The 26,227-nt window shown below is 35.8% G+C and overlaps 1 protein-coding gene across 6 annotated transcripts in view; it reads left to right on the forward strand.

Annotated features, from left to right (window-relative positions):
• Positions 1–26,227, forward strand: part of FSTL5 (follistatin like 5) — a 1,137,298-nt gene that overhangs the window by 315,548 nt on the left and 795,523 nt on the right. For all 6 annotated transcript variants that reach the window (XM_047857444.1, XM_047857446.1, XM_047857448.1 and 3 more), the window contains exon 2: positions 13,768–13,894. In XM_047857444.1, the coding sequence (XP_047713400.1) occupies positions 13,869–13,894 (26 nt within the window). In that variant the 5' untranslated portion in view covers positions 13,768–13,868. The remainder of the gene's footprint in view (positions 1–13,767; positions 13,895–26,227) is intronic.

Raw genomic sequence — 26,227 nt, forward strand, 5'->3', positions numbered from 1 at the left:
ATACATTTCCAACTAACTTTATAGGTCAAAAGGCATCGTGGAGTTGGTATGTATTTGTGCTTAAATTCATTTAAGTTAAATTCATTTAAGTTAAATTTACCAGTTAAAAATACACAATCGAGATTCTTTATCCATGGACTTATATCCTATTAGTCATAATAATGTACTGTATTAACCTATGATATCCTTTGCCATCTGTTAAAGTAGTGTAGTGCGTGGAGTATAGACACAAATCTTAGTTCCACATTATGTGAACTTGGGCAAATTAATATATCCTGTGACCTGTTTCCTCATCTGTACAAATGGGATAGATCATCACCCACAGGAAACACATACACACACACACACACACACACACACACACACACACACACACACACTACTCCTAGCAATTTTCAGGTTTGCACATTCCTATTTTTTCATAAAAATATTTCATTGTTACTATTTTTTTTCTTTTATCTGACTGAAGGAAAAGGTTGTCTCCTTAGCTTAGCATAATGCTTTGAAAAGGGAATGCATTCATTCAATGTTTGTTTAATAAAATATTTATCAATTCTTCTGGGTGTATTTGTTCTCATCACACAGAAAATGTCAAGAGTTGGCTTCTGAATATTAGATATTAAAATGATCACATCAGCCTTCAGGAAATTTTGAATTAGCATAAAGATAATGTTTGAATACAACGTGTGACCTTCCTACTCAGTACAACTCCAAAGCATCAACCTCATGGGTGTGATTCCATGAACACACGAATGCGCATCTTCACTGTCACAATTCCTCTCTAAGTAAACATTAAGTCAGAATAGGAATATTCTAACATCAGAAAAATGTAGACAAAGGTAATTTTTGTTCACAATTCAAAGGTCTAATCACCTTGATAGGTATATCACAAAGATTTGTAAACATTTCAATAATTCATCAAAGATCTCCAAAATGAGCAAAGTGTTATATAGTAGACATTAGGATTAATTGAAATAATCATCTTCTTAACATTTCAGCAAAAAAATAAAAAGGTCTAAAGTGAACTCAGTTATAGAATTGACATTCAGACAGCCAAAAATCACTACCTGCCCTCAACTTGTATTAGTGCACGTAAAGGCCTTAATTATTTTTTTGGTAATCAACAGAATCCCCCAAATCCTGAACTATGATTCAATTATGAGTGTGTATGTTTGTGTGTTTGCATATATATACGTATATATATACACATATATATCAGATTTTTTATACATTAAGCAGCATACATTATATATACATATATATATATATGTATATATAGATGCTGCTTAATGTATAAAAATTGAGAATGGAAGAAACAAACAAAAAGTTAAATAAGACTTTTAAATTACTTAGTAAGTGAAATCAGGTTATGCTAATTTTTAATATAACCTCAACAATATATCTCCTATTGCTTCTGTTCTTTTCAAAATGGAAGCTTTTGAGCTACTACTTACCATTGAATAGCTGTAAATAAGATGCCACATCAGGAAAACTTCATCACCAACAAAATATACTTAATGAATACCTTTCTCTTTACCTATTAATAACAAAAATGCTTTGTTATTATAATTGGAAATATCCACACCAACAGTACAATACTTTTTTCATAAAATAGTAGTGATTAAAGTAATAATATTAAATAAAGTAGCAAGACCCACCTGTGTCTGCACAGATTATTGCCTATAGAACATGAGGGGTTTTTTTTCTTTCATTCTATATAAACTACAACCACATCTATTTATTTGTTAATTAATTAATTATTTTATTTATTTAGTATTATAACATTTAATAAATAGTGCTATGGGCTAATACCAAAAGCAAAGAACCAAAGAATTAAAATGTGAGCTATGTAAAATTCCAGCTAAAACGTAAAGTGTCTTATGTATTCATTCATTAGCTAACGAAAAGCCCAAGAAAGACAAGACATCCAATGTAATAAAGTACTGCAAAAGAATTGGAAATTTTCAGTTATCAAAACTGTGGATTCTGCATTTGGTGCCCTTTCCTCAATCAAGAAAAGAAAATATTTGGGGAGTTATATAACATACTTATAAAACAATATAGAAAAATACAAAATAAATAATGAATAGCATTTAAAATTGACTGTATATTGTACTCAAATGGCTTAACTGTACACATTATTATTCACAGAAACAGTAATATAAAAAAAATCTCTACATATAATTACAGTAGATTTGATAAGGAGTTATGTAATAAATTATTATTTTCTTTAGTGAAGCAAAGCACATTTGTTGAGTGGGTTCTAAAGTTTGTCACAGTTAAATTATACATAGCAAATATACCTTATTTCCAATTTGTTGTATTTGAAATAGAATGTCCATCATCAGATGAATAATGATAAATCTTACTAAATTTAAACTATTATAGTTACTAGTCATAAATATAAAAGATAATTGAAATAATTAAACAAAAATAAAATACACAAATCTTTTCACTACAAAAATATAGAACTATATCATTGCAAATTAATGATCCACTAATATGTACATAGTGAAATAAAAATTGAAAAGAAAAAAATAAGACACTGGAAGTAATTTTTACTCTATTATATCAAATGACAAAGGAAACAAGAAAAGATGAAAAGTGCCATTACTACTAACAAATTTAATTTGATAAATTAAAATATAAGAAACAGACTCCTACTAATTTGATTTTAAATTGTAGAGAATGATGTCTGAATATAGGCCAGATTCACAACACACTGAAAGTATAATTCAAATTAAATCCAATTTATCTCATTGGGGACTATTGTCAATAAATCTACTTATAAAACAATGAATTGATTATAGGATTAATAGCAGAATTCCTTTTGACATATGCCAGAGATATTCTTGTATGCAAGGGTTTATTTTTAACTTCCTAATCAAGTTATAATTTAACATGTCTGTAACTGTTTGATTAAAGGGACATCAAGTACAATACCTAATTACAAGGTAAGTTTTTTTAGAAACACATATTCTAAATTCTTAAGAAAAACATGATTATATAACTTAATTTAAATGAAAATTTGCATCTTTATTCATACAACATTGTTAAAAACAATATTGTGTGTGTGTGTATTCCACTGTTATAACAACAAAAAATCTCCAATGAGTTAGAATGGGATTATATGTGAATGCATCCAAAAATTACAGCACTATTGATCCAATTTAGATTTCCCATAGTTCAAGGATAAAATAAAATAATGAAAATTTCTACAGAGACTTATTCAACTAATTTTAAATAACATGCTAGTTAGTTATCATTTAATAGTGCCAACAGGAGTAAAACTTCCTACATGGCATTGACTGACAATGTTCTGTGTTGAGAGTATTCTGTATTTTTCAATGACATTTATTGAATAAGATGGACAGTAACATTAAGTGTGTGATATGTTTCACGTATTCATATACACTCTTTCATTTTATTCTCACAAAAACCTAGAGCCAACAATCCCCAACTCACAGATATCAAAAAAAGATGAGTAGCCAGACATAAAGTAATTCAGCTAGTCTGAAAAGGATGTGGAAATTCCGAATAGAAAAATAGAGTGGGGGAAATGATGGGTGGTTTGTGGCAGTGGGTAGAATGACCATACTTCTCCATCCAGCCAGGATAATTCTGGTTTCCACCTGTTTCCAACAGTCTGAGGGTGATAATTAATCATGCCTCTCTCACTCTCCAATGTCTTCCAGCTTGGATGACAAATTATATGGTCACTGGCTCAATGAGGAACCATGACAGGCTTTTTAATGTGATAATGACATGATGTGGGCAATGCTCTAGAAAGATTAATCTGAAAGAAATGTATACATGGGAATGAAGGGAAGGGTCTGAAACAGAGAACCCAATTAGATGTCTACTTCCATCATCTAAGGAAATGTACTGAAAATCTGAATTAGGACAGGGAAAGTGGACAGGAAGTAATATATATTACAAGCTTAATGGAGCAATGTTGCAGATATAAAATAAATAGGACATACAGACACTAAATACTTATTATGAGGGAAACTGAGGAATTAACAGTGATTATAAGATTTGGATCTTGAGTGACTGGGACTACAATGCTACTAACAGGTGGTAAGCATTGTGATTGTGTTCTTGGCCTGAGAGCATTTTTATATATTGTTGTTTTTGTTTTGTTTTGTTTTGTTTTGTTTTTTTGAGAAGACTACTTCAATTATCATGGATTCTCTGACTTCATGTTTTCCTGTAAATTATTCCACTTCAAATATGAAGACGTCAGTTTATATTTGTCTGCAGAATTTGTAGCTATGTAGGTCACTTTTATGTGTAGAGTTGATTTTAAGAACTATTTTAACATAGAAACTCATATCTCTAGTATTTTCACAATTGTTTTTCCCCTCTTTGTCTATGTTACCTTATATAGCAAACCGGTCTCCCCTAGCACAAACAGTAATGTTTTATATTATATTATATATATTGAGGTTAGAAGCTGTATGTTATTATGATCAAATCCTCAAAGTAAATAATGATGGTATATTTTACATTACATTAAAAAATCAGGAAAATCATACTAATGTAAATATTAATGAAATGCCAGGTTTATCAATAAAGTTTTAAGATGATTCTGAGAATAAAACATTATGTTCTTCTTAATTAAAAAAATCTGAAAAATTAATACCTGAAGAAAACCACACCTATTGGATAGTACTGTTGAGGTCAGTGAAAACTTAGAGGGGGTTATGAAAGAGACTGAAGACTTTTTTTTTCATGTTTTATTTTATTTTTGAGAGAGAGAGAAAGAGAGACAGAGACAGAGTGTGAGTGGAGGAGGGGCAGAAAGAGAAGGAGACACAGAATCCCAAGCAGGCTCCAGGCTCTGAGTTGTCAGCACAGAGTCCTATATGGGGCTCAAACTCATGAACTGTTTATGAGCTCATGACCTGAGCTCATGACAAAATCAGATGCTTAACCAACTGAGCCACCAGGCACCCTGGAGACTGAAGACTTTTTAATGTAATCCAGTGATTGGTATTTTTAGGGGACAGAATTTCTCAATATACACTTTTCCTTTAGGTTTGTATACGTCTACAACTAACTCCACTTACATTTATCAGTTGCATTTAGGGCTTTTTTCATGTTTTAATTTATTATTTTATTACTTTAAATGCAATGATTTTGCATTTTATATTTTACAGCTATTAATAAAACATCTGCCCTTTTTGTGGATCTGATTCCACAGTTTTATCCCACGTTATTGAGGTATAATTGATATAGCAAAAACTTTACATGTTCATGTGTACAAGGCAATGAGTTTAGACATTAGTATATACCAGTGAGATGGTCACCACAATCTACATCATAAACATATCCATCACCTCCAAAAGTTTCCTCATCTGTTTATTTGTTTGATTATTTGTGGTAAGAATGCTTAATAGAAGATCTTCTACCCTCTTAGCAAATTGAAAATATGTAATTCAATATTATTAACTATAGGCTCTATGCTGTACAGTAAATATAGAGGGCTTGCTTATTTATCTTGCATAAATGAAATTCTGTACTTTAAGTCTTTTAATTTTAATGTATAAGTGGGATAAAAAGTGATGGGGAGCAAAAGGATAGTGGATATTTCCTTGAGTTATTTGAGCAGGAAGTAAAGAGATATGGAAGATTTAAAAAGAAAACCGATTAGAAATCAAATATATACAGCAGACATATAAGATGTGAGCAATAAATATTCTGTAAATAATTAGGAACGAATCCTCTGTACAAGGAAAAAGACAAATTATGTGGAGAAGCAACACATTCAAGATGTTAGGTGGTATCATTATTTTAGAACAGCTTGGCTATAAACAGAATGGCCTGTAGTTAGATAAAACGAATGGAGGTAGTATCCAAAGAAAAGGTTTAAGTGCAATGTTTATAAGCTAGTGTTTATATGTCTAGTCCATGCAGTAGGTAAAAATAGTTACACTATCACCACCATTTAACTATTGCTACTGTTACTATCATGTACCAGGCAATTTATACAAGCAGTACAATGTTATCATATCATAGTAACATTAAGAGATTGCATCAACTTTTCCACTATTAGAGATGAGGAAACTGAAATGTAGACAGATTATACACACATCTTGCTGAAGTCCTCTCTGCTAATGGAAGTTTGCAAACTCTTCTGTGGCTACAGCCAATTAAGATTTTACCCCTAACGCACACTATACTCTGACCCCACATATCCTCCAAACAAGTTCAATAGTTGGCACCTTGAATGCCAGAGATTTGCCAAAATAATAACGCTTGAATATCTCATAAATCACATATAGCTTGGCTATACTTTGAAAAGCCTGTGCTGATACACTAGTATGTAGTCGTCTGTCACCATGTCATCTCTGGATAATTAAAATTAACTGTTTCCCAGCTTTCTATCAGGGCTGTATATATGTATAATAACAATGTACAAAAGTATAAATACATTGTACATTCTATATTATACAGTGTAAATACATTGTATAAATACATTGTAAAGAAAATGTGTCTTTTGGTTGTAAAAAAATAATATTCTTCTATTTTATTTAATTTTAACTTTCACATAAAATAAATACTTCATCACTACATTTGTGTAAAAATGCTTAAATTATAGACAAGTTCTTATTTTATTTTTTTCACATTTTTCCCCTATAATTTATTTAATTTTTATAATTTACATATCCAAGTTAGCACATGGTGCAACAATGATTTCAGGAGTAGATTCCTTAACCCCTTTACCCATTTAGCCCATCCCCCCTCACATAACCCCTCCAGAAACCCTCTGTTCTTTATATTTAAGAGTCTCTTATGTTTTGTCCCCCTCCCTGTCCCCCTCCATCTTCTTTATCCATGCATCAATTGATGGACATTTGAGCTTTTTCCATACTTTGGCTATTATTGATAGTGCTACTATAAACATTGGGGTGCCTGTGTCCCTTCGAAACAGCATACCTGTATCCCTTGGATAAGTACCTAATAGTGCAATTGCTGAGTCGTAGGATAGTTCTAGTTTTAATTTTTTGAGGAACCTCCATACTGTTTTCCAGAGTACTTGCACCAGTTTGCATTCCCACCAACAGTACAAAAGAGATCTTCTCCACATCTTCACCAACATCTGTTGTTGCCTGAGTTGTTAATGTTAGCCATTCTGACAGGTGTGAGGTGGTATATCATTGTGGCTTTCATTTGTATTTCCCTGATGATGAGTGATTTTGAGCATTTTTTCATGTGTTGGTTGGCCATCTGAATGTCTTCTTTGGAGAAGTGTCTATTCATGTCCTTTGCCCATTTCTTCACTGAATTATTTGTTTTTGACTGTTGAGTTTGATAAGTTCTCTATAGATTTTGGATACTAACCCTTTATATGATATGTCATTTGCAAGTATCTTCTCCCATTTTATCAGTCAACTTTTAGTTTTGCTGATTTTTTCCTTTGCTGTGCAGAAGCTTTTTATTTTGATAAAATCCAAATAGTTCATGTTTGCTTTGGTTTCCCTTGCCTCCAGAGATGTGAAGAAGAAGTTGCTATGGCCAAGGTCAAAGAAGTTTTTGCCTGCTTTCTCCATGAGGATTTTGATGGCTTCCTGTCTTACATTTAGGTCTTTCATCCATTTTTAATTTATTTTTGTGTATGGTGTAAGAAAGTGGTCCAAGTTCATTTTCTGCATGTTGCTGTCCAGTTTTCCCAGCACTATTTGCTGAAGAGACTGTCTTTATTCCATTGGATATTCTTTCCTTCTTTGTCAAAGATTAGTTGCCCACACGTTTGTGGGTCTATTTCTGGGTTCTCTGTTCTGTTCTGTTTATCTGAGTGCCAGTACGATACTGTCTTATGATTACAGCTTTTGAATACAGCTTGAAGTCTGGGATTGTGATGCCTCTTCCTTTGGTTTCCTTTTTCAAGATTGCTTTGGCTATTTGGGGTCTTTTCTCATTCCATACAAACTGTAGGGTTGTTTTCTAGCTCTGTGAAGGTATTATTTGGTGTTATTTTGATAAATATTGCATTGTGTAAGTAGCTTGCTTTGGGTAGTATTGACATTTTAACAAATATCTGTTCTTCCTATCCAGGAACATGGAATATTTTTCCATTTTTTTTTTGTGTCTTCTTCAATTTCGCTCAAAAGCTTTCTATAGTTTTCAGTGTATAGATTTCTCACCTCTTTGGTTAGATTTATTCCTAGGCATTTTATGGTTTTTGGTGCAATTGTAAATGGGATCAATTCCTTGATTTCTCTTTCTGTTGCTTCATTATTGGTGTATAGGAATGCAACCTATTTATGTGCATTGATTTTATATCCTGAGACTTTGCTGAATTCATGGATCAGTTCTAGCAGTTTTTTGGTAGAATCTTTAGGGTTTTTCACATAGAGTATCATGTAATCTGCGAAGAGTGAAAGTTTGACTTCCTCCTGGCTGATTTGGATGCCTTTTATTTCTTTGTGTTGTCTGATTGCTGAGGCTAGGACTTCCAACTCTATGTTGAATAACAGTGGTGAGAGTGAACATCCCTGTCTTATTCCTGACCTTGGGGGGAAAGTTCTCAGTTTTTCCCCATTGAGGATGATATTAGTGTTGGGTCTTTCATATATGGCTTTTATGATCTTGAAGTATGATCTCTCTATTGCTACTTTCTTGAGGGTTTTTATCAAGAAAGGATGCTATATTTTGTCAAATGCTTTCTTTGCATCTATTGAGAGGATCATATGGTTCTTGTCCTTTCTTTTATTGATGTAATGAATCACATTAATTATTTTGTGGATATTGAACCAGCCTTTCATCCCAGGTATAAATCCCACTTGGTCGTGGTGAATAATTTTTTTAATGTATTGTTGCTTGCAGTTGGCTAATACCTTGTTGAGAATTTTTGCGTCCATGTTCATTGGGGAAATTGGCCTATAGTTCTACTTTTTAGTGGGGTCTTTGTCTGGCTTTGGAATCAAGGTAATTCTGGCTTCATAGAAAGAGTTTTGAAGTTTTCCTTCCATTTCTATTTTTTGGAATAGCTTCAAGAGAATAGGTGTTAACTCTTCCTTAAATGTTTGGTAGAATTCCCCTGGAAAGCCATCTGGCTCTGGACTCTTGTTTTTTGGAGATTTTTTTTATTACTAATTTGATTTCTTTACTGGTTATGGGTCTGTTCAAATTTTTTATTTCTTCCTGTTTCAGTTTTGGAAGTGTATATGTTTCTTTTGTTTTTTTTTTAATTTTTTTTTCAACGTTTATTTATTTTTGGGACAGAGAGAGACAGAGCATGAACGGGGGAGGGGCAGAGAGAGAGGGAGACACAGAGTTGGAAACAGGCTCCGGGCTCCGAGCCATCAGCCCAGAGCCCGATGCGGGGCTCGAACTCACGGACCGCGAGATCGTGACCTGGCTGAAGTCTGACGCTTAACCGACTGCTCCACCCAGGCGCCCCAGTGTATATGTTTCTAAGAATCTGTCCATTTCTTCCAGATTGCCTATTTTATTGGTATATAATTGCTCATAATATTCTCTTACTATAGTTTGTATTTCTGCTGTGTTGTTTTATGATCTCTCCTCTTTCATTCTTGATTTTATTTATTTGGGTCCTTTCCTTTTTCTTTTTGATCAATGTGGCTAGGCGTTTATCAATTTTGTTATTTCTTTCAAAGAACCAACTTCTGGTTTCATTGATCTGTTCTACTGTTTTTTTTTTTTGTTTGTTTGTTTGTTTTCAATAGCATTAATTTCTCCTCTAATCTTTGTTATTTCCTGTCTTCTTTTGGTTTTGGGTTTTATTTTTTGTTATTTTTCCTACTCTTTAAGGTATAAGGTTAGGTTGTATATCTGTGACCTACCTTCCCTTTTAGGATAGCCTGGATTGCTATATACTTCCCTCTTATGACCACCTTCGCTACGTCTCAGAGGTTTTGGGATGTGGTTTTATCATTTTCATTGGCTTCTATGTACTTTTTAATTTCCTCTCTAACTTCTTGGTTAGCCCATCCATTCTTTAGTAGGATGTTCTTTAGTCTCCAAGAGTTTGTTATCTTTCCAAAGTTTTTCTTTTGGTTGATTTCGAGTTTCATAGCATTGTGGTCTGAAAATATACATGGTATTATCTCAATCTTTTTGTACTTGTTGAGTCCTGATTTCTGTCCCAAAATGTGATCTAATTTGGAGAAAGTTCCATGTGCACCAGAGAAAAATGTGTATTCCACTGCTTTAGGATGAAATGTTCTGAATATATCTGTTAAGTCCATCCAGTCCAGTGTGTCATTCAAAGCCATTGTTTCCTTGTTGATTTTTTGATTAGATGATCTGTCCATTGTTGTAAGTGGGGTGTGGAATTCCCTACAATTATAGTATTATTATCAATGAGTTTCTTTATGTTTGTAATTAACTGATTTGTATATTTCGGTGCCCTCACATTTACAGCATAATTGTTTACAACTGTTAGATCTTATTGGTGGATAGACCCCTTAATTATGATATAATGCCCTTCTTCATCTCTTGTTACAGTCCTTATTTTAAAGTCTAGATTGTCTGATATAAGTATGGCTACTCCAGCTTTCTTTGTTGACCATTAGCAGGGTAGATGGTTCTCCATTGCCTTACTTTTAATCTGAAGGTGTCTTTAGGTCTAAAGTGGGTCTCTTGTAAACAGCACATAGATGGATCTTATTTTCTTATCCATTCTGTTACCCTATGCCTTTTGATTGGAGTATTTAGTCCATTGACATTTAGAGTGTGTACTGAGAGATATAAACTCTTTGCCATTATGTTTCTTGTAGAGTTTCTGGTGGTGTTCTCTTGTCCTTTCTAGTCTTTGTTGCTTTTGGTCTTTTTTTTTTTTTTTCATCTTTTCTTCCCTCAGAGTCCCCTTTAAAATTTCTTTCAGGACTGGTTTAGTGGTCACAAACTCCTTTAAATTTTGTTTGTCTGGGAAACTTTTTATCTCTCCTTCCATTATGAATGACAGCCTTGCCAGATATAGAATCTTGGCTGCATATTTTTTTCTATTCAGCATATTGAATATATCCTGCCACTCCCTTCTGGACTGCCAAGTTTCTGTGAATCGGTGTGTTACAAACCTGATCTGTCTTCCCTTGCAGGTTGAGGACTTTTTTTCTCTTGCTGCTTATATGATTCCTTCCTTGCTTGAGTGTTTTGTGAATTTGACTATGATATGCCTTGGTCATGGTCAATGTTTGTTGAATCTAATGGGGGTCCTCTGTGCCTCCTGGCTTTTGATGTCTGTGTCTTTCCCCAGGTTAGGATAATTTTCTGCTATGATTTGCTCACATAACTCTTCTACCCCTTTTTCTCTCTCTTCATCTTCTGGGACCCCTATGATTCAGATGTTCCTTTTTAATGAGTCACTGATTTCTCTAATTCTTAAATCATGTTCTTTTGTCTTAGTCTCCCTCTTTTTTTCTGCTTCATCGTTCTCCATAAGTTTGTCCTCTAAATCACTGCTTTGCTGCTCATCCATTGTTGCCACTCTGGCATCCTTTCGAGATTGCTGCTCAGTTATAGCACTTTTTATTTCATCCTGACGAGCTTTTATCTCCACAGAAAGGGATTCTAGTCTATTTTCAACCCAAGCTAATATTCTTATTATCATGTTCTAAATTCTAGTTCAGACATCTTGCTTGTATCAGTGTTGATTAAATCCCTGGCTGTCATTTCTTCCTGTTCTTTCTTTTGGGGTGAATTCCTTCATTTCATCATTTTGAAGGACAAAATGGAGTTAATAAGGTAAGAAAATTGACATTAAAAATTAAAAGCAACACAAAAAATCAAATAAAGGATGCTATATCCTAGGTGTGTTATGGTCTGGCTATTGAAAAGAGCTTGATAGATTAGAGAAAAAAAGGAAAGATAAGAAAAGAAAAGAAAAAAAAAGGGAAAATGTTTGAAAATTGGAAAAAAATAAATTCAATGAAATCGAATAAAATGAAATGATGGAAGTAAAAAAATTGAATGTGAGAAATTTACAAAAAGTAATAAACATAGTAAAAAATTATAGAAAATATTTTAATAGAAATGAAAATAAAAATATTTTTTTCTTTCTGTAATCAAGAAAAAGAAAAGAAGCAAAAAAGATAAAAAAAGAAAATTGAATAGATGGACCAGTGAACAGATGAAATACGATTGAAATTACATCATTTTCCCCAAGAAGTCAAACTATGAAGCACTTTATAGTCTGTAAAGTAAGCAGGCAGAGAGACTTGTGTTGTTTGAAAGAGGGAGGTTGGCCCATTTGGGCGGGGCTCAGTGTAACTGCTCAGTTCTCCACTAGATGATGCTGCTTAGCTTACTGGGGTGGATTGTTGTGGTGCCTATAGGTGTGTATGCACATTCGTGGGGGGGCATGAAAATGGTGTCACCCAGCTACTCAGTCTCTAGTATCAGAACTCTGTGCTCTCCCAGAACAGCAATCGTGCACCCATCCAGCTTGTGTCCCCTCCCTGCTTTTACACTGTCTGTGACCAAGCCATCCAGTTGCCAGGCAGCACCTCCCTCCTGCTGTGTTTCACATGCGGCTGTGTTTCCCAACACCTCACTTTTGAGGGACTGTGGCTTTTACTGCTTAGAACTTCTGGGGGAGGGTCTCACTGAGCAATGCCCGGGTTCCGCCTGCCACCAGGAATGTTCAGGAGATAGTGCTGTGCCAATGCCCAGAGACAGTGGCTGGATGTCCGCCTGCCCCAGAAAAAGTTCCCATGATCCTGTAACAGCAGCATTTCAAGGATTATGAAAAATCACAACACACATCTGGTACCAGGTTTCCCCCTTAACATCCTTGTTCCAGCACCAGCGAATGTGGTTGTTCTCCGGGGTCTGCTGAGACCTTTGCCTATGGGGACGCTTTATGGTCTCTATCAAATGTCCTCCCAGCAGGGGAATTGCCTACACCCATGTGACCAGAGGAACTCTTGGACTGTGCTCTCTGCTTCTGGGGATTCACTCTTCTCACCAGAGCACTACCAGGAGTTTCAGACTCTGCCCTCCCCCTGTTTATAGAGTCTTAATGGAATTTAAAGCCTCTCCTTTCTCTTTTCTCACTTTTTTGTTCAGTCTCTTGCATACTCTTTTCTCTCCAGCTGCTTTTGGGAGGGGGGTGTGCTTTCTGTACTCTCCCCCCATCTCTGTCCTCTCCACAAGCAAAAACAGCTGCTTGCCCTCTGCAGCTTTCTCTCCCAGTAACCTCTGTGCGCCACATACCTGCTAAGTTCTCTGGTTCAGGTTGTGCAGATTGTTGTGTTAATCTTCATATCAGTTTTCGAGGTGTGCAGGATGGTTTAGTGTCGATCTGGTTGAATTTCAGGGATGAGAGATGCAAACGAAAACTTCCATGCTGTTCTGCCATCTTGGCCCCTCCCTCTTTTTTTACATTTCTTAAGAATGAATGTTAGTAGCCATTGTTCTCCCCGCTATCTTCTATGATTATTACTCTGCCTTCTGATTAATATTTTCTGTGGGTATCTTTAATGATGAAATAGTATTACCTAAACCTAAAAAGTTTTTTAAATTAACACCTTTTACAAAAGCACTTTAAATAATACTTTAATCTATTAAAGTATTATTAATCTATTATTAATAATTAATCTATTATATAATTAATTATTAATTAATAGATTGATAATTAATCTATTAATATATTAGATAATTAATCTATTATTAATCTAGTAAAGTAGTTAAATCTATACTGTAATGTATATTAGACATTTACAAAGAAGTGAATAAATGTAACATACTTTAAAAGCTATTGAGTGTGTGGTGAATATCTTTCCTTTGTCTTTCCAGATGCTTCACTACCTGTCTCCACCATACTCTATCTCTGAGACTTTGCAGACGGCTTTGCTGTTGAGTTTAAAGAATGGGTCGTATCAAAAGGACATCTTGGAATGGAAAACTTCAAAACAAGTTTAAGGTATTTATTCCTCTATTTCTAGCTTGTGAGGTTTCCCTGACTAGCTGCATACCTCTAAGTAAAGTCTAACCTTCTGCAATGGGGGCGTCTCTGTATAGTCTTTCTTTTGCGTAGAATCCAATAACTGTTTCCCATCCCACCTGCCCCTTCAAGCCCATTGGTGTTTGAGTGGATGATGACACTAAGACACTATGCCTTAGGCTTCTCTGTTAGGGCTGCCATAACAGAGTACAACATACAGGGTGGATTAAGCAACAAAAAGGTATCATCTCATAGTTTCAAGGCCAGAAGTCCAAGATCAAAGTGTTATTAGACTAGGGGACCGTCCTGGTTTGAACTCAGGTTTGGGTGCTCACCCTAGAAAATCAGTACTCGAGAGACAAGTAATGGTGGAAAAGGAAACGGTGCTTAATTGGGAGGCCAGAAATCTGGGAGGATGGTGGACTAAGGTCCCAAATACCATCTCCGCCAGTTTAGGTGAAGCAGGAAGTTTTTAAATGGGAAGGTGGGGAAATGATAAAGAGGTTTATGGGCAAGAGAAGCTGGTGCTCAGCAGTTAGTCATTTATCCACATGACCTGAACAGACAGGCTGGTAACAGTGGAGGCTGTTTTTTAATGTGCTCTGGTCTGGTCCTTTCTCCCTCAAGGCCAGTGGTTTGTAAAATCTCAAGGAAAGTGGGTTAGTTCTGCTACAAACTATGGGGCTTAGGTTGGCTAGCAAGGAATACATCAACCTGAGATAATTTAACCATTAAGACCAGTTGGAATGTTGATACAAGGTATACACAGGATCGGTTCCTTCTGATGACGCTGTGAGGGATCATCTGTTCCATGCTTCTAATGGTTTGCTAGCAATTGCTGACATTACCTTGCTTGTAGACACATTGTCCTTATCTCTGCCTTCATGTTTACATGGTAATTTCTGCATGTGTGTCTTTCTCTGTGTCCAAATTTCCTCTTTAAAAAAATTTTTTTAATATTTATTCATTTTTTAGAGACAGAGTGTGACTGTGGGAGGGGCAAAGAGATAGGGAGGCACAGAATCTGAAGCAGGCTCCAGGCTCTTAGCTGTCAGCAGAGAGCCTGACACGAGGCTCGAGCTCCCAAACCACGAGATCATGACCTGAGCTGAAGTCAGACATTTAACTGACTGAGCCACTTAGGCACCCCAAATTCCCTCTTTTTAAAAGGACATCAGTTATATTAGATTAAGAACCACATAATGACCTTCTTTTAACTAGAGCGCCTGTGTAAAGATTCTAACTCCAAGTAAGGTCACATTCTCAGGTACCGGGAGTTAAGACTTAAACATATCTTTCTTTAGAAGATACAATTCAATGCAAAAGACTGTTGGCTCAGCACCGTAAACAATCCCCTTATTAAAGTCTCTTCAGACTACCCAATTTGAGAGTTCTACCTGATTTCCCGACAGAGTTCTGAACAGAAGAGCATTAACAGCAGCTCTCAAATGTGTTGTACCTCATGTATTGAAGTATAATGATTACCTATTTTCAGATCAAGAATGTCAAAAAGTATATTATGTATTTCCTAGTACAAATGCATCTTTAGAACACAGACCATAGCATTTCAGTCACAGATATCCAAGATATAAAAAATCAAGTTTTACTCCCCTTGGTTTAACATCAAATGGTTTTAGCAAATTTACAAATTCTGTAAGTGTGTGTGTGTGTGTGTGTGTGTGTGTATGTGTGTGTGTGTGTGGCAGTTTTAAGTTACTAGTATGTATGTATGTATGTATGTATGTATGTATGTATGTATTTATTAAATTTTGCATCCAAATTAGTTAGCATATAGTGCAACAATGATTTCAGGAGTAGATTCCTTAGTGCCCCTTACCCATTTAGCCCATCTCCCCTCCCACATCCCCTCCAGTAACCCTCTGTTTGTTCTCCATATTTATGAGTCTCTTCTGTTTTGTCCCCCTTCCTGTTTTTATATTATTTTTGCTTCCCTTCCCTTATGTTCATCTGTTTTGTCTCTTAAAGTCCTCATATGAGTTACTGGTTTTTAAACTTAGTACTTTTTAATGGAAACAACTTGACCAAAAATCTGTCACAGAATTTTGAGACCCATTAAAACAAAAGTTTAATGAGAAAAAAAACCCAAGAAACCAGTTGCCATAACAAAATTAATCGAATTTTTGAGACAGACAAAAAATGTTTTTAAACCATGCCTATGTAAATTTTTGTAAGTCAAAGATATAGTAAATAACTCCCATTTCTCAGTTATTGTTTTTAAATTATACTTATTTATTATTATTTTTTTTGAGGGAGAGAGAGAGAGAGAGAGAGAGAGAGAGAGACAGAGCATGAGTAGGGAAGGGGCAGAGAGAGAGGGAGACACAGAATCCGAAGCAGGACTTGAACCCATGAGCTGTGAGATCATGACCTGAGCTGAAGTCGAACGCTCAACTGACTGAGCCACCGAGGTGCCCCACCCATTTCTCAGTTATTTTTGCCTAATCATATAGATTTTGACTTGTAAGGCATCTATATGGTGTTATTGTTAACAATAATATGAGACATACCTTTCTCTTCAAATGCCATTGAGACATTTACTATGAAATACTACACAGAGAATTGATCAATTAGCATCCATTAAGTTGCTGCCTTTTGTACATTACGGATGAACACTAGTAGTACTACCAGCAGTAACAGTAGTCAGACTGTTGTGGGACGGGTGGCAATGCCAGGAGTTAGAATGGAACATATTTCTTAAATAATGAAAAGTTGTTCCAGTTGAAGTAAAAACAGGATCACTTTATCACAGAGTGGGAGTGGTGATGATGCTGACAGAAATGAGCGTTAGAATAAAAATGGAAATGGTATCATTCTAATGTTAAAAAAGAGACAAAGTAAAACAAAGTCAGTCTGCTAAATGCTTACTCTTTCCCATTTTTAAAAAAGATTTACATTATATTTAGAGACAGAGCATGAACAGGACAGAAGGGCAGTGGGAGAGAGAGAGAGAGAGAGAGAGAGAGAGAGAGAGAGAGGGAGGGAGAGGGAGTGAGAGGGAGAGAGAGAGAATGTCAAGCAGGCTCCCCCTCAGCACAGAGTCTGCACTGGGATCATGAACAGAGCTGAAATGGAGTCTGATGCTCAACCAACTGAGCCATCCATGCGCTCTGTGCTTTCCTCATTGTTTTTAGTAATACGGTGATTTGGGGGTTATATATAAGAATAATATGTAATTATTCTTCCAAGCCATATCATACCTTTAAAATAAATGCTAAATTGACTTTTAATAGCATATTTGCAGGGAAAAAAAAGAAGAAAGAGGGAAAGAGTAGTTGGCTTTAAGTTCTGTTTTGCCACGATCTTTGGTGCTACCACAAAAGGAAGGTCATATGCGCCTAAATATTTACAGTAATAGTAGGAATGTCCTAATTCTTAGAAGATGCCAGTCATCAGAAAACATGAATAGACACTTCTCTAAAGAAGACATCTGGATGGCCAACAGGCACATGAAAAGATGTTCAACGTCGCTCCTCATCAGGGAAACACAAATCAAAACCACACTCAGATACCACCTCACACCAGTCAGAGTGGCCAAAATGAACAAATCAGGAGACCATAGATGCTGGCGAGGGTGTGGAAAAATGGGAACCCTCTCGCACTGTTGGTGGGAATGCAAACTGGTGCAGCTTCTCTGGAAAACAGTGTGGGGGTTCCTCAAAAAATTAAAAATAGATCTACCTTATGACCAAGCAATAGCACTGCTAGGAATTGATCCAAGGAATACAGGAGTGCTGATGCATAGGGGCACTTGTACCCCAATGTTTATAGCAGCACTCTCAACAATAGCCAAATTATGGAAAGAGCCTAAATGTCCATCAACTGATGAATGGATAAAGAAATTGTGGTTTATATACACAATGGAGTACATGGCAATGAGAAAGAATGAAATATGGCCCTTTGTAGCAACGTGGATGGAACTGGAGAGTGTGATGCTAAGTGAAATAAGTCCTACAGAGAAAGACAGATACCATATGGTTTCACTCTTATGTGGATCCTGAGAAACGCAACAGAAACCCATGGGGGAGGGGAAGGAAAAAAAAAGAGGTTAGAGTGGAAGAGAGCCAAAGCATAAGAGACTCTTAAAAACTGAGAACAGGGGCGCCTGGGTGGCGCAGTCGGTTAAGCGTCCGACTTCAGCCAGGTCACGATCTCACGGTCCGTGAGTTCGAGCCCCGCGTCGGGCTCTGCGCTGACGGCTCGGAGCCTGGAGCCTGTTTCCGATTCTGTGTCTCCCTCTCTCTCTGCCCCTCCCCCGCTCATGCTCTGTCTCTCTCTGTCCCAAAAATAAATAAAAATGTTAAAAAAAAAAAAAAAAAACTGAGAACAAACTGAGGGCTGATAGGGGGTGGGAGGGTGGGGAGGGTAGGTGATGGGCATTGAAGAGGGCATCTTTTGGGATGAGCACTGGGTGTTGTATGGAAACCAATTTGACAATAAATTTCATATATTTAAAAAGAAATAAAATAAACTACCAAACAACCAAAAAAAAAAAAAGAAGAAGAAGAAGATGCCAGTCATTATACTGCCATTTCCTCTGCTCACTTGTTTAAATGTCATACTTCTGGGAAACAGGAAAATGAGCATGTGTAAAAACAGAGGGGAAATGCTTCAGATAACAAGGCTGCAGAAGAGATAGGAGAATGGGGCACCTTGGTGGCTCCGTCATTTGTGTCTGACTCTTGATTTCAGCTCAAGTCTTGATCTCAGGATTGTGAATGCAAGCCCCACTTTGGACTCCACGCTGGGCAGGGAGCCTGCTTAAAAAAACAGAGAAGAATGCAGTGAGGGTCAGAAATTCATGGACATCATAGTTGAATCTGGAGAGACCCTACAGAAAAAGGAAAATATAACTTTAAAGTTATGAAAAAAAAGAGGAGAAATGAAAATAGAAAAAAAAGGAGAATAAGAGAATTTTTATATTATTTTGAGAGAAATTCAGTGAAAAGAATGAATTTCAGTGAATGAATTGAGTGAAAGGTAAGGAAAATGATACTAAATCTGGAAAGCATGACTTTTTATTGTCTAGTAATTCAAATCAGGAGTTTCCCTGATCTTATAATTGAGGTTGTCTGGATTCTATGCCTTGGAAGGGAGGAGCATAGCTGATGAGAAAACCACTTACTCATTTAGGCAGTGATCAATAATCATAGAGATTACTGTAAACTAGGCAATGAGTCTTGATCATAGGGGACACTATCTTGAACCAGCTATGTCCTTTCCTTCATTACTTCTATTGTCCTTAAGTCCTCATATACAGACCCATTGGTATCTTATATCTACTGGTCTCTAGTTAAGAATTAGTTTTCTCAAAGGTAGAGAATAAACCAATGATATCAGCCTCCTCCATTTATGAGGTTAAAAATTATTGTGACCCTCAAGTCTATATGCTGGTGATTCATTATTCATAAGCACACACACACACACACACACACACACACACACACACACACACAAACATACTATCTAGAAATAGGCTCTGAGAAATCTCTGATACAATATAAGTACCTATAAACCTCTGGAGTCAAACATCTCAAGCCACCCACCCCTATTCTCACCCATGGAAACAAAATGAAATGAAACAAAACAAAACAAAACAAAACAAAACAAACAATAAATACTGCGTTGATCCAGCCTATAAACCTGGACTTGTGTCTGGGAGAGACAGCTTGTAACTATCAATGTGGGGGGTGGAAAAAACACAGTTTTTGGATCAAGACAGTTTTAAATATGAATCCTAATTTTAATCCTTTCTAGACATGATACTTTTTTAGTATTATTTTCTATTTGAGTATAATTGACACACAATGTTAACATTAGTTTCAGGTATATAACATAGTGATTGAACAAGTTTATACATAGTGCCACATTCACCACAAGTGTAGCTGCCATGCGCTTAGTTACATTATTATTAAATATATTCCATATGCTGTGTCTTTTGTGATTTATTCATTCCATAACTGAAAACCTGTGTCTTTTACTCCCTTTCACCTATTTTGCCTGAACTGCTTATAGCCTCCCCTCTAGCAACTCTCAGTTTGTTCTCCAGATTTATAGTTCTGATTCTACTTTTTGTTTGTTTATTCATTTGTTTGTTGTTTTAGATACCACTTATGAGTGAAATCACATGGTATATGTCTCTCTCAGTCTGACTTATTTCACTTAGCATAATACCCTTTAGGTCCATCCATGTTGTCTTAAAGGTACAATCTCATCTTTTTTATGGCTGTGTAATATTCCTGTGTGTGTGTGTGTGTGTGTGTGTGTGTGTGCACGCATGTGCACATGTGCATGCCACATCTTCCTTATCTATTCATCTGTTGATGGACACAGTTTGCTTCCATATGTTGGCTATTGTAAATAATATTGCAATAAACATAAGGGTGCATATATCTTTTCATACCCAAGAATGGAATTATTGGATCATATGATATTTCTATTTTTCAATTTCTTGAAGAATGTCCAAACTGTTTTTCAGAGTAGCTGTACCAACTACCTTCCCACCAATAGGATATGAGGGTTCTTTTTTCTTTAAAATAATAGTTTTCTCCCGTAAGATAGGGATATATTCGAGGATGAACTTTTAAAATTATGGATAAAAATATAACAAAAAAATGCCATCTTAAATATTTTTTTATATATGAAGTTTATTGTCAAATTGGTTTCCATACAACACCCAGTGCTCATCCCAAAAGGTGCCTTCCTCAATACCCATCACCCCCCCTCCCCTCCCTCCCACCCCCCATCAACCCTCAGTTTGTCCTCAGTTTTTAAGAGTCTCTTATGCTTTGGCTCTCTCCCACTCTAACCTCTTTTTTTTTTTTCCTTCCCCTCCCCCATGGGTTTCTGTTGAGTTTCTCAGGATCCACATAAGAGTGAAACCATATGGTGTCTGTCTTTCTCTGTATGGCTTATTTCACTTAGCCATCTTAAATATTTTTTTTCAGCGTTTTTATTTATTTTTGGGACAGAGAGAGACAGAGCATGAACGGGGGAGGGGCAGAAAGAGAGGGAGACACAGAATCGGAAACAGGCTCCAGACTCCGAGCCATCAGCCCAGAGCCTGACGCGGGGCTTGAACTCACGGACCGCGAGATCGTGACCTGGCTGAAGTCGGACGCTTAACCGACTGCGCCACCCAGGCGCCCCATCCATCTTAAATATTTTTAAGTGTACAGTTTAATAGTGTTAACTATTTTCACATTGGTGTATGGACAGATCTCTAAAACATTTTCTTTAGAAAACCAAAACCCTAAACCCATTAAAGAATAAGTCCCCATTTCCCTGTTATCCACACAACTGTCAACTACCATTATATATTGTGTTTCTACAAGTTTTTTTTTTTTTTCAACGTTTATTTATTTTTGGGACAGAGAGAGACAGAGCATGAACGGGGGAGGGGCAGAGAGAGAGGGAGACACAGAATCGGAAACAGGCTCCAGGCTCTGAGCCATCAGCCCAGAGCCCGACGTGGGGAACTCACGGACCGCGAGATCGTGACCTGGCTGAAGTTGGACGCTTAACCGACTGCGCCACCCAGGCGTCCCTGTGTTTCTACAAGTTTGGCTGCTTTGGATACCTCACATAAATGTCATTGTTTTGATTACTTTAGCTTTGTAAAATGTTTTGGAATGAGGAAATGTGAGGCCTCCAACCTAGTTCTTTTTTTATTTTTCTTTTCAAGATCATTTGGCTATTCAGTGTCCCTTGAAATTCAGTATAAATTTTAGGATTTTTTTTTATATTTCTGCAAAAGAAAATTCCATTGTGATATTGATAAGGATTGTATTGAATCCGTAGATTTTCTTGGGAAATATAGGCAATTTAACAATATTAAGTGTCTAATTTGTGAACATAAAATATATTTTATTTATTTATATCTCCTTTAATTTCTTTCATCAATGTTTGGTCATTTTCACTGCATGAATCTTTTGCCTCCTTGGTAACATTTATTCCTAAGTATTTTGTTGATTTTGGTGCCATGGCAAATGGATTGTTTTCATATTTTCTTCTCAGATTATTGATTGTTCATGTATAGAAACACAGCTTATTTTTGCATATTGATTTTGTATAATGCAACTTTGCTGGATTTATTTATTAGTTCTAAGAGTTTGTGTGGTGTGTGTGTGTGTGTGTGTGTGTGTGTGTGTGTATGGAATAGATGGTTTTCCACATGTAAGATTTTTTCATTTGCAAATGGAGATATCTTTCCTTTTTTTCCTTTCCAGTTTGGATGGAAACTTGTTATTTCTTTTTCTTGACTAATTGTTCTGGATAGAATGCTCAGTACTATGTTAAATAGAAGTGGCAAGAGTGGCATCCTTGCCTTGTTCTTGATTTTTGAGGAAAACTTTCAGTCTTTCTTTTAATGTTTGTTTATTTTTGAGAGAGATGGAGAGACAGAGCATGAACAGGGGAGGGAGGCAGACACAGAATCCAAAGCAGGCTCCAGGCTCTGAGCTGTGAGCACAGAGCCCAGCATGGGGCTTGAACTCACGAACATGAGATCATGACCTGAGCCAAAGTCAGACACTTAACCGACTGAGCCACCCAGGTGCCCCAAAACTTTCAGTCTTTAACCATTGAGTGTGGTATTACCTAGAACTTTTCATATATGGCCTTTATTACACTGCTGCAGTTTTCTTCTATTCCTAGTTTCAGGAGAGTTTTTTACTACAAAAGGGTATTGAATTTTGTCATATGCTTTTTTTTCCCCATGACTTAGGAGGATCAGATGGTTTTTGTCCTTTATTCCATTAATACAGTGTAATACATTAATCGAGTTTTATATGTTAACCCATCCTTGAATTCCAGGAATAGATCCTACTTGATCATGGCGCATAACCCTTGTAATGTACTATTGATATATTCTTTCCTATGGCCACTTCTTACCTGAAATACTGCAGCAGACTCCTAGCAGTTTTCCCTGTATGTAGTTATGCTGTCTTAAAGACAAATCTTCATTTAACCATCAGAGAATTCTTTTAAGATATTACTCAAATTTCCCTCCCCCAAACCTTTCAATGACTTCTCATCAAAATCAGTACCAAATATAACACATTGCAATGGGTCAAGAGGCTGTACATGGCCAGCCCACCTACCTCTCTGAGCTTAATCCAATCCCACCATCCTAGTTTTCCTTAGCATCTTTTGTCCTTGCTATTCCTTCTACATGGAAAATTTCCTCCAGATATTTATAAGACTCTTATTTTCCTCTTTGCTAAGCTTCAAATATTTCTTTCATTTGGAAGGCTACTTTGGACATTCTAACTGAAATATATCATCAACTTCTCTTTATGCTTATATCAACTATTTTTCACAAGTCTAATAAATATAGGATAACATAATAACTATGTATTTTTTAATTATATGTATTTTTAGATTAAGTTTCTCTCCTACTATAAAATATATTTACTAAAATTAGTACTATCTTTTTTCTTTTGTCATTAGTATCCCCAGTGCCTATTATAGCACCTGACTGAAAGAGATGTTCAAAATATATTTCGGTAAAAGTAAAATCCCTCCTTTATATTCCATATCAAACTATTTCTCTAAAATCCACACATTCCTAATTTTAGCTTCACTTTCATGACAATGTGAGTCAATCTAACTCAGTGAGATATAACTGTGAGTGTAACTTAGAAGTAAATTATTTTTTTCATATTTGGAAATAGACGTGAAACATGGTTAAAGTTGAATTGCTATCCAGTCATCTATCTTTGTCAAAGTATTTTATAAAAATGCTAAGGTTGGAGCAAATGTAATGAACATTTGTAGGAAAAAATATGAACTTCTGTAATAGATGAGGTGGAGCATGTTGAGAATCCCCAGCTCTGGTTTAATGAGGATTGATTAAATGTTAAAATGATAATGAAACAAGGGAACCGGAACTATGAATTGAACACAAAGATAGGTAATAAGGCAGGTTGTCTGTGGACTGAAACTGAGGAAACAGCTTTGTGAAGTCATCTAAGATTAGTCTGGTACATGTATTGTATAGCTAAGTGAACCTTGTCATTTGCCTAGTAAGTGTATAAAACAGCGTGCTTACTGGGCCTGATTTGAAATAAAAAATATATAAATAACCAAACAAAACATTGAATTATGTGTGCACTGAGTTGTTGCTTAAGTCTCAGGCATCTGATTACTTTAATGCTTTTTCATAAATTTTCTTTACTAGTTTGTCTTGATATTTTATGCTCAATAGTAAACATAGCAAATAGAACATATTAATCTTCAAGACTCATTTTAAAATGTGTTATTTCTTTTACTTCACAGCTTTTAATTCCTTTCTAACATTTCACTGGCTAATGGAACACTTTTATTTATTCAGTATAAAATGTCCTCATAGAACTATTTTCAGTAATTTAAGCAACATTCTGTAAAATAAATAATAATAAAGAACTCTTTTGGCTAAGGCTTTATGAAACAATTCAGTAACATTGTATTGCCATCCGTAATTGATATTCACCTTTGAGGATAATTTAAGTATAATTGTTTTCATGTATAATACCTATATTGTATTTGCTCCAAAATTCTATTTTTATAAAAATTACATTAGTTTGATCACTATTTTTTGAGAAAATAACTATAATCTATGTATAATACATAAATCCTACAATAAGCAACATTTATTCTATTTGCCACAGGTTTTCTTTTATTACTAGACTATAGATTCTTTAAATATCTCAAATACTATCTGTTGATTATTGCTTTCATTAAGCAAGCTATAATTCATATCATTCTTTTTTTTTCTTCAATATATGAAGTTTATTGTCAAATTGGTTTCCATACAACAGCCAGTGCTCATCCCAAAAGGTGCCCTCCTCAATACTTATCACCCACCCTCCCCTCCCTCCCACCCCCCATCAACCCTCAGTTTGTTCTCAGTTTTTAAGAGTCTCTTATGCTTTGGCTCTCTTCCACTCTAACCTCTTTTTTTTTCCTTCCCCTCCCCCATGGGTTTCTGTTAAGTTTCTCAGGATCCACATAAAAGTGAAACCATATGGTGTCTGTCTTTCTCTGTATGGCTTATTTCACTTAGCATGACACTCTCCAGTTCCATCCATGTTGCTACAAAGGGTCATATTTCATTCTTTCTCATTGCCATGTAGTACTCCATTGTGTATATAAACCACAATTTCTTTATTCATTCATCAGTTGATGGACATTTAGGCTCTTTCCATAATTTGGCTACTGTTGAGAGTGCTGCTATAAACAACTACAGCTTGGATTGAAGAGGCAGAGGAGAGAATGGGTGAACTAGAAGATAAAATTATGGAAAGAGAAGAAGCTGAGAAAAAGAGAGATAAAAAAATCCAGGAGTATGAGGGGAAAATTAGAGAACTAAGTGATGCACTAAAGAGAAATAATATACGCATAATTGGTATTCCAGAGGAGGAAGAGAGAGAGAAAGGTGCTGAAGGTGTACTTGAAGAAATAATAGCTGAGAACTTCCTGGATCTGGGGAAGGAAAAAGGCATTGAAATCCAAGAGACACAGAAAACTCCCTTCAGTCATATCATTCTTTTAACTCACAAGAAGGAATACTACATTAGGAGAAATTAACGTTTGCCAATTTCTCTACTGCTTTTAAACAAAACCATTAGAAAATTACAATAAATTCAACCAATAAATTACTATTGATTATATGGTTGGTATATCACTCAACTTAAGGTTACTCTTTAATTATTTAAAATGGGCATATAAACAGCCACTATGTAATAGTCATGTTTTGTATATCAGTTTGAAAACTTGGGCATACATTTTCTTAATATTTTAGAATCTTATAAATTGTATTTGTGTTTTAACAAAATAGTGGTAAAGGGGAACTGAATATGTATCCAAGTGAGGCTAACAAGAATTTTGTCAGTGTTTTCCATGTGGGTTTAGTTTTAAAGTTCTATACTTCAGTCTAAGTTTGAAGTATACATACTTGAGTCATCCTGGTTTATATCCTTCTCTCCTACATTTACCAAGGATAAGTATAGATTAAGAATCAATAAAATGCGGGGCGCCTGGGTGGCTCGTCGGTTAAGCGTCCGACTTCGGCTCAGGTCATGATCTCACAGTCTGTGGGTTCAAGCCCCACATCGGGCTCTGTGCTGACAGCTCGGAGCCTGCTTCCAATTCTGTGTCTCCCTCTCTCTCTGGCCCTCCCCTGCTCATGTTCTGCCTCTCTCTGTCACAAAAATGAATAAAAACATTAAAAAAAAAACAAGAATCAATAAAATGCTTTACAGGGAAAGATAAGACATCTCAGTCAATGTCAGGAACTTGAAACTTAGGAAACAA

The sequence above is a fragment of the Prionailurus viverrinus genome, chromosome B1 (genome assembly GCF_022837055.1).
Source record: "Prionailurus viverrinus isolate Anna chromosome B1, UM_Priviv_1.0, whole genome shotgun sequence".
In the NCBI taxonomy this organism is placed as follows: domain Eukaryota; kingdom Metazoa; phylum Chordata; class Mammalia; order Carnivora; family Felidae; genus Prionailurus; species Prionailurus viverrinus.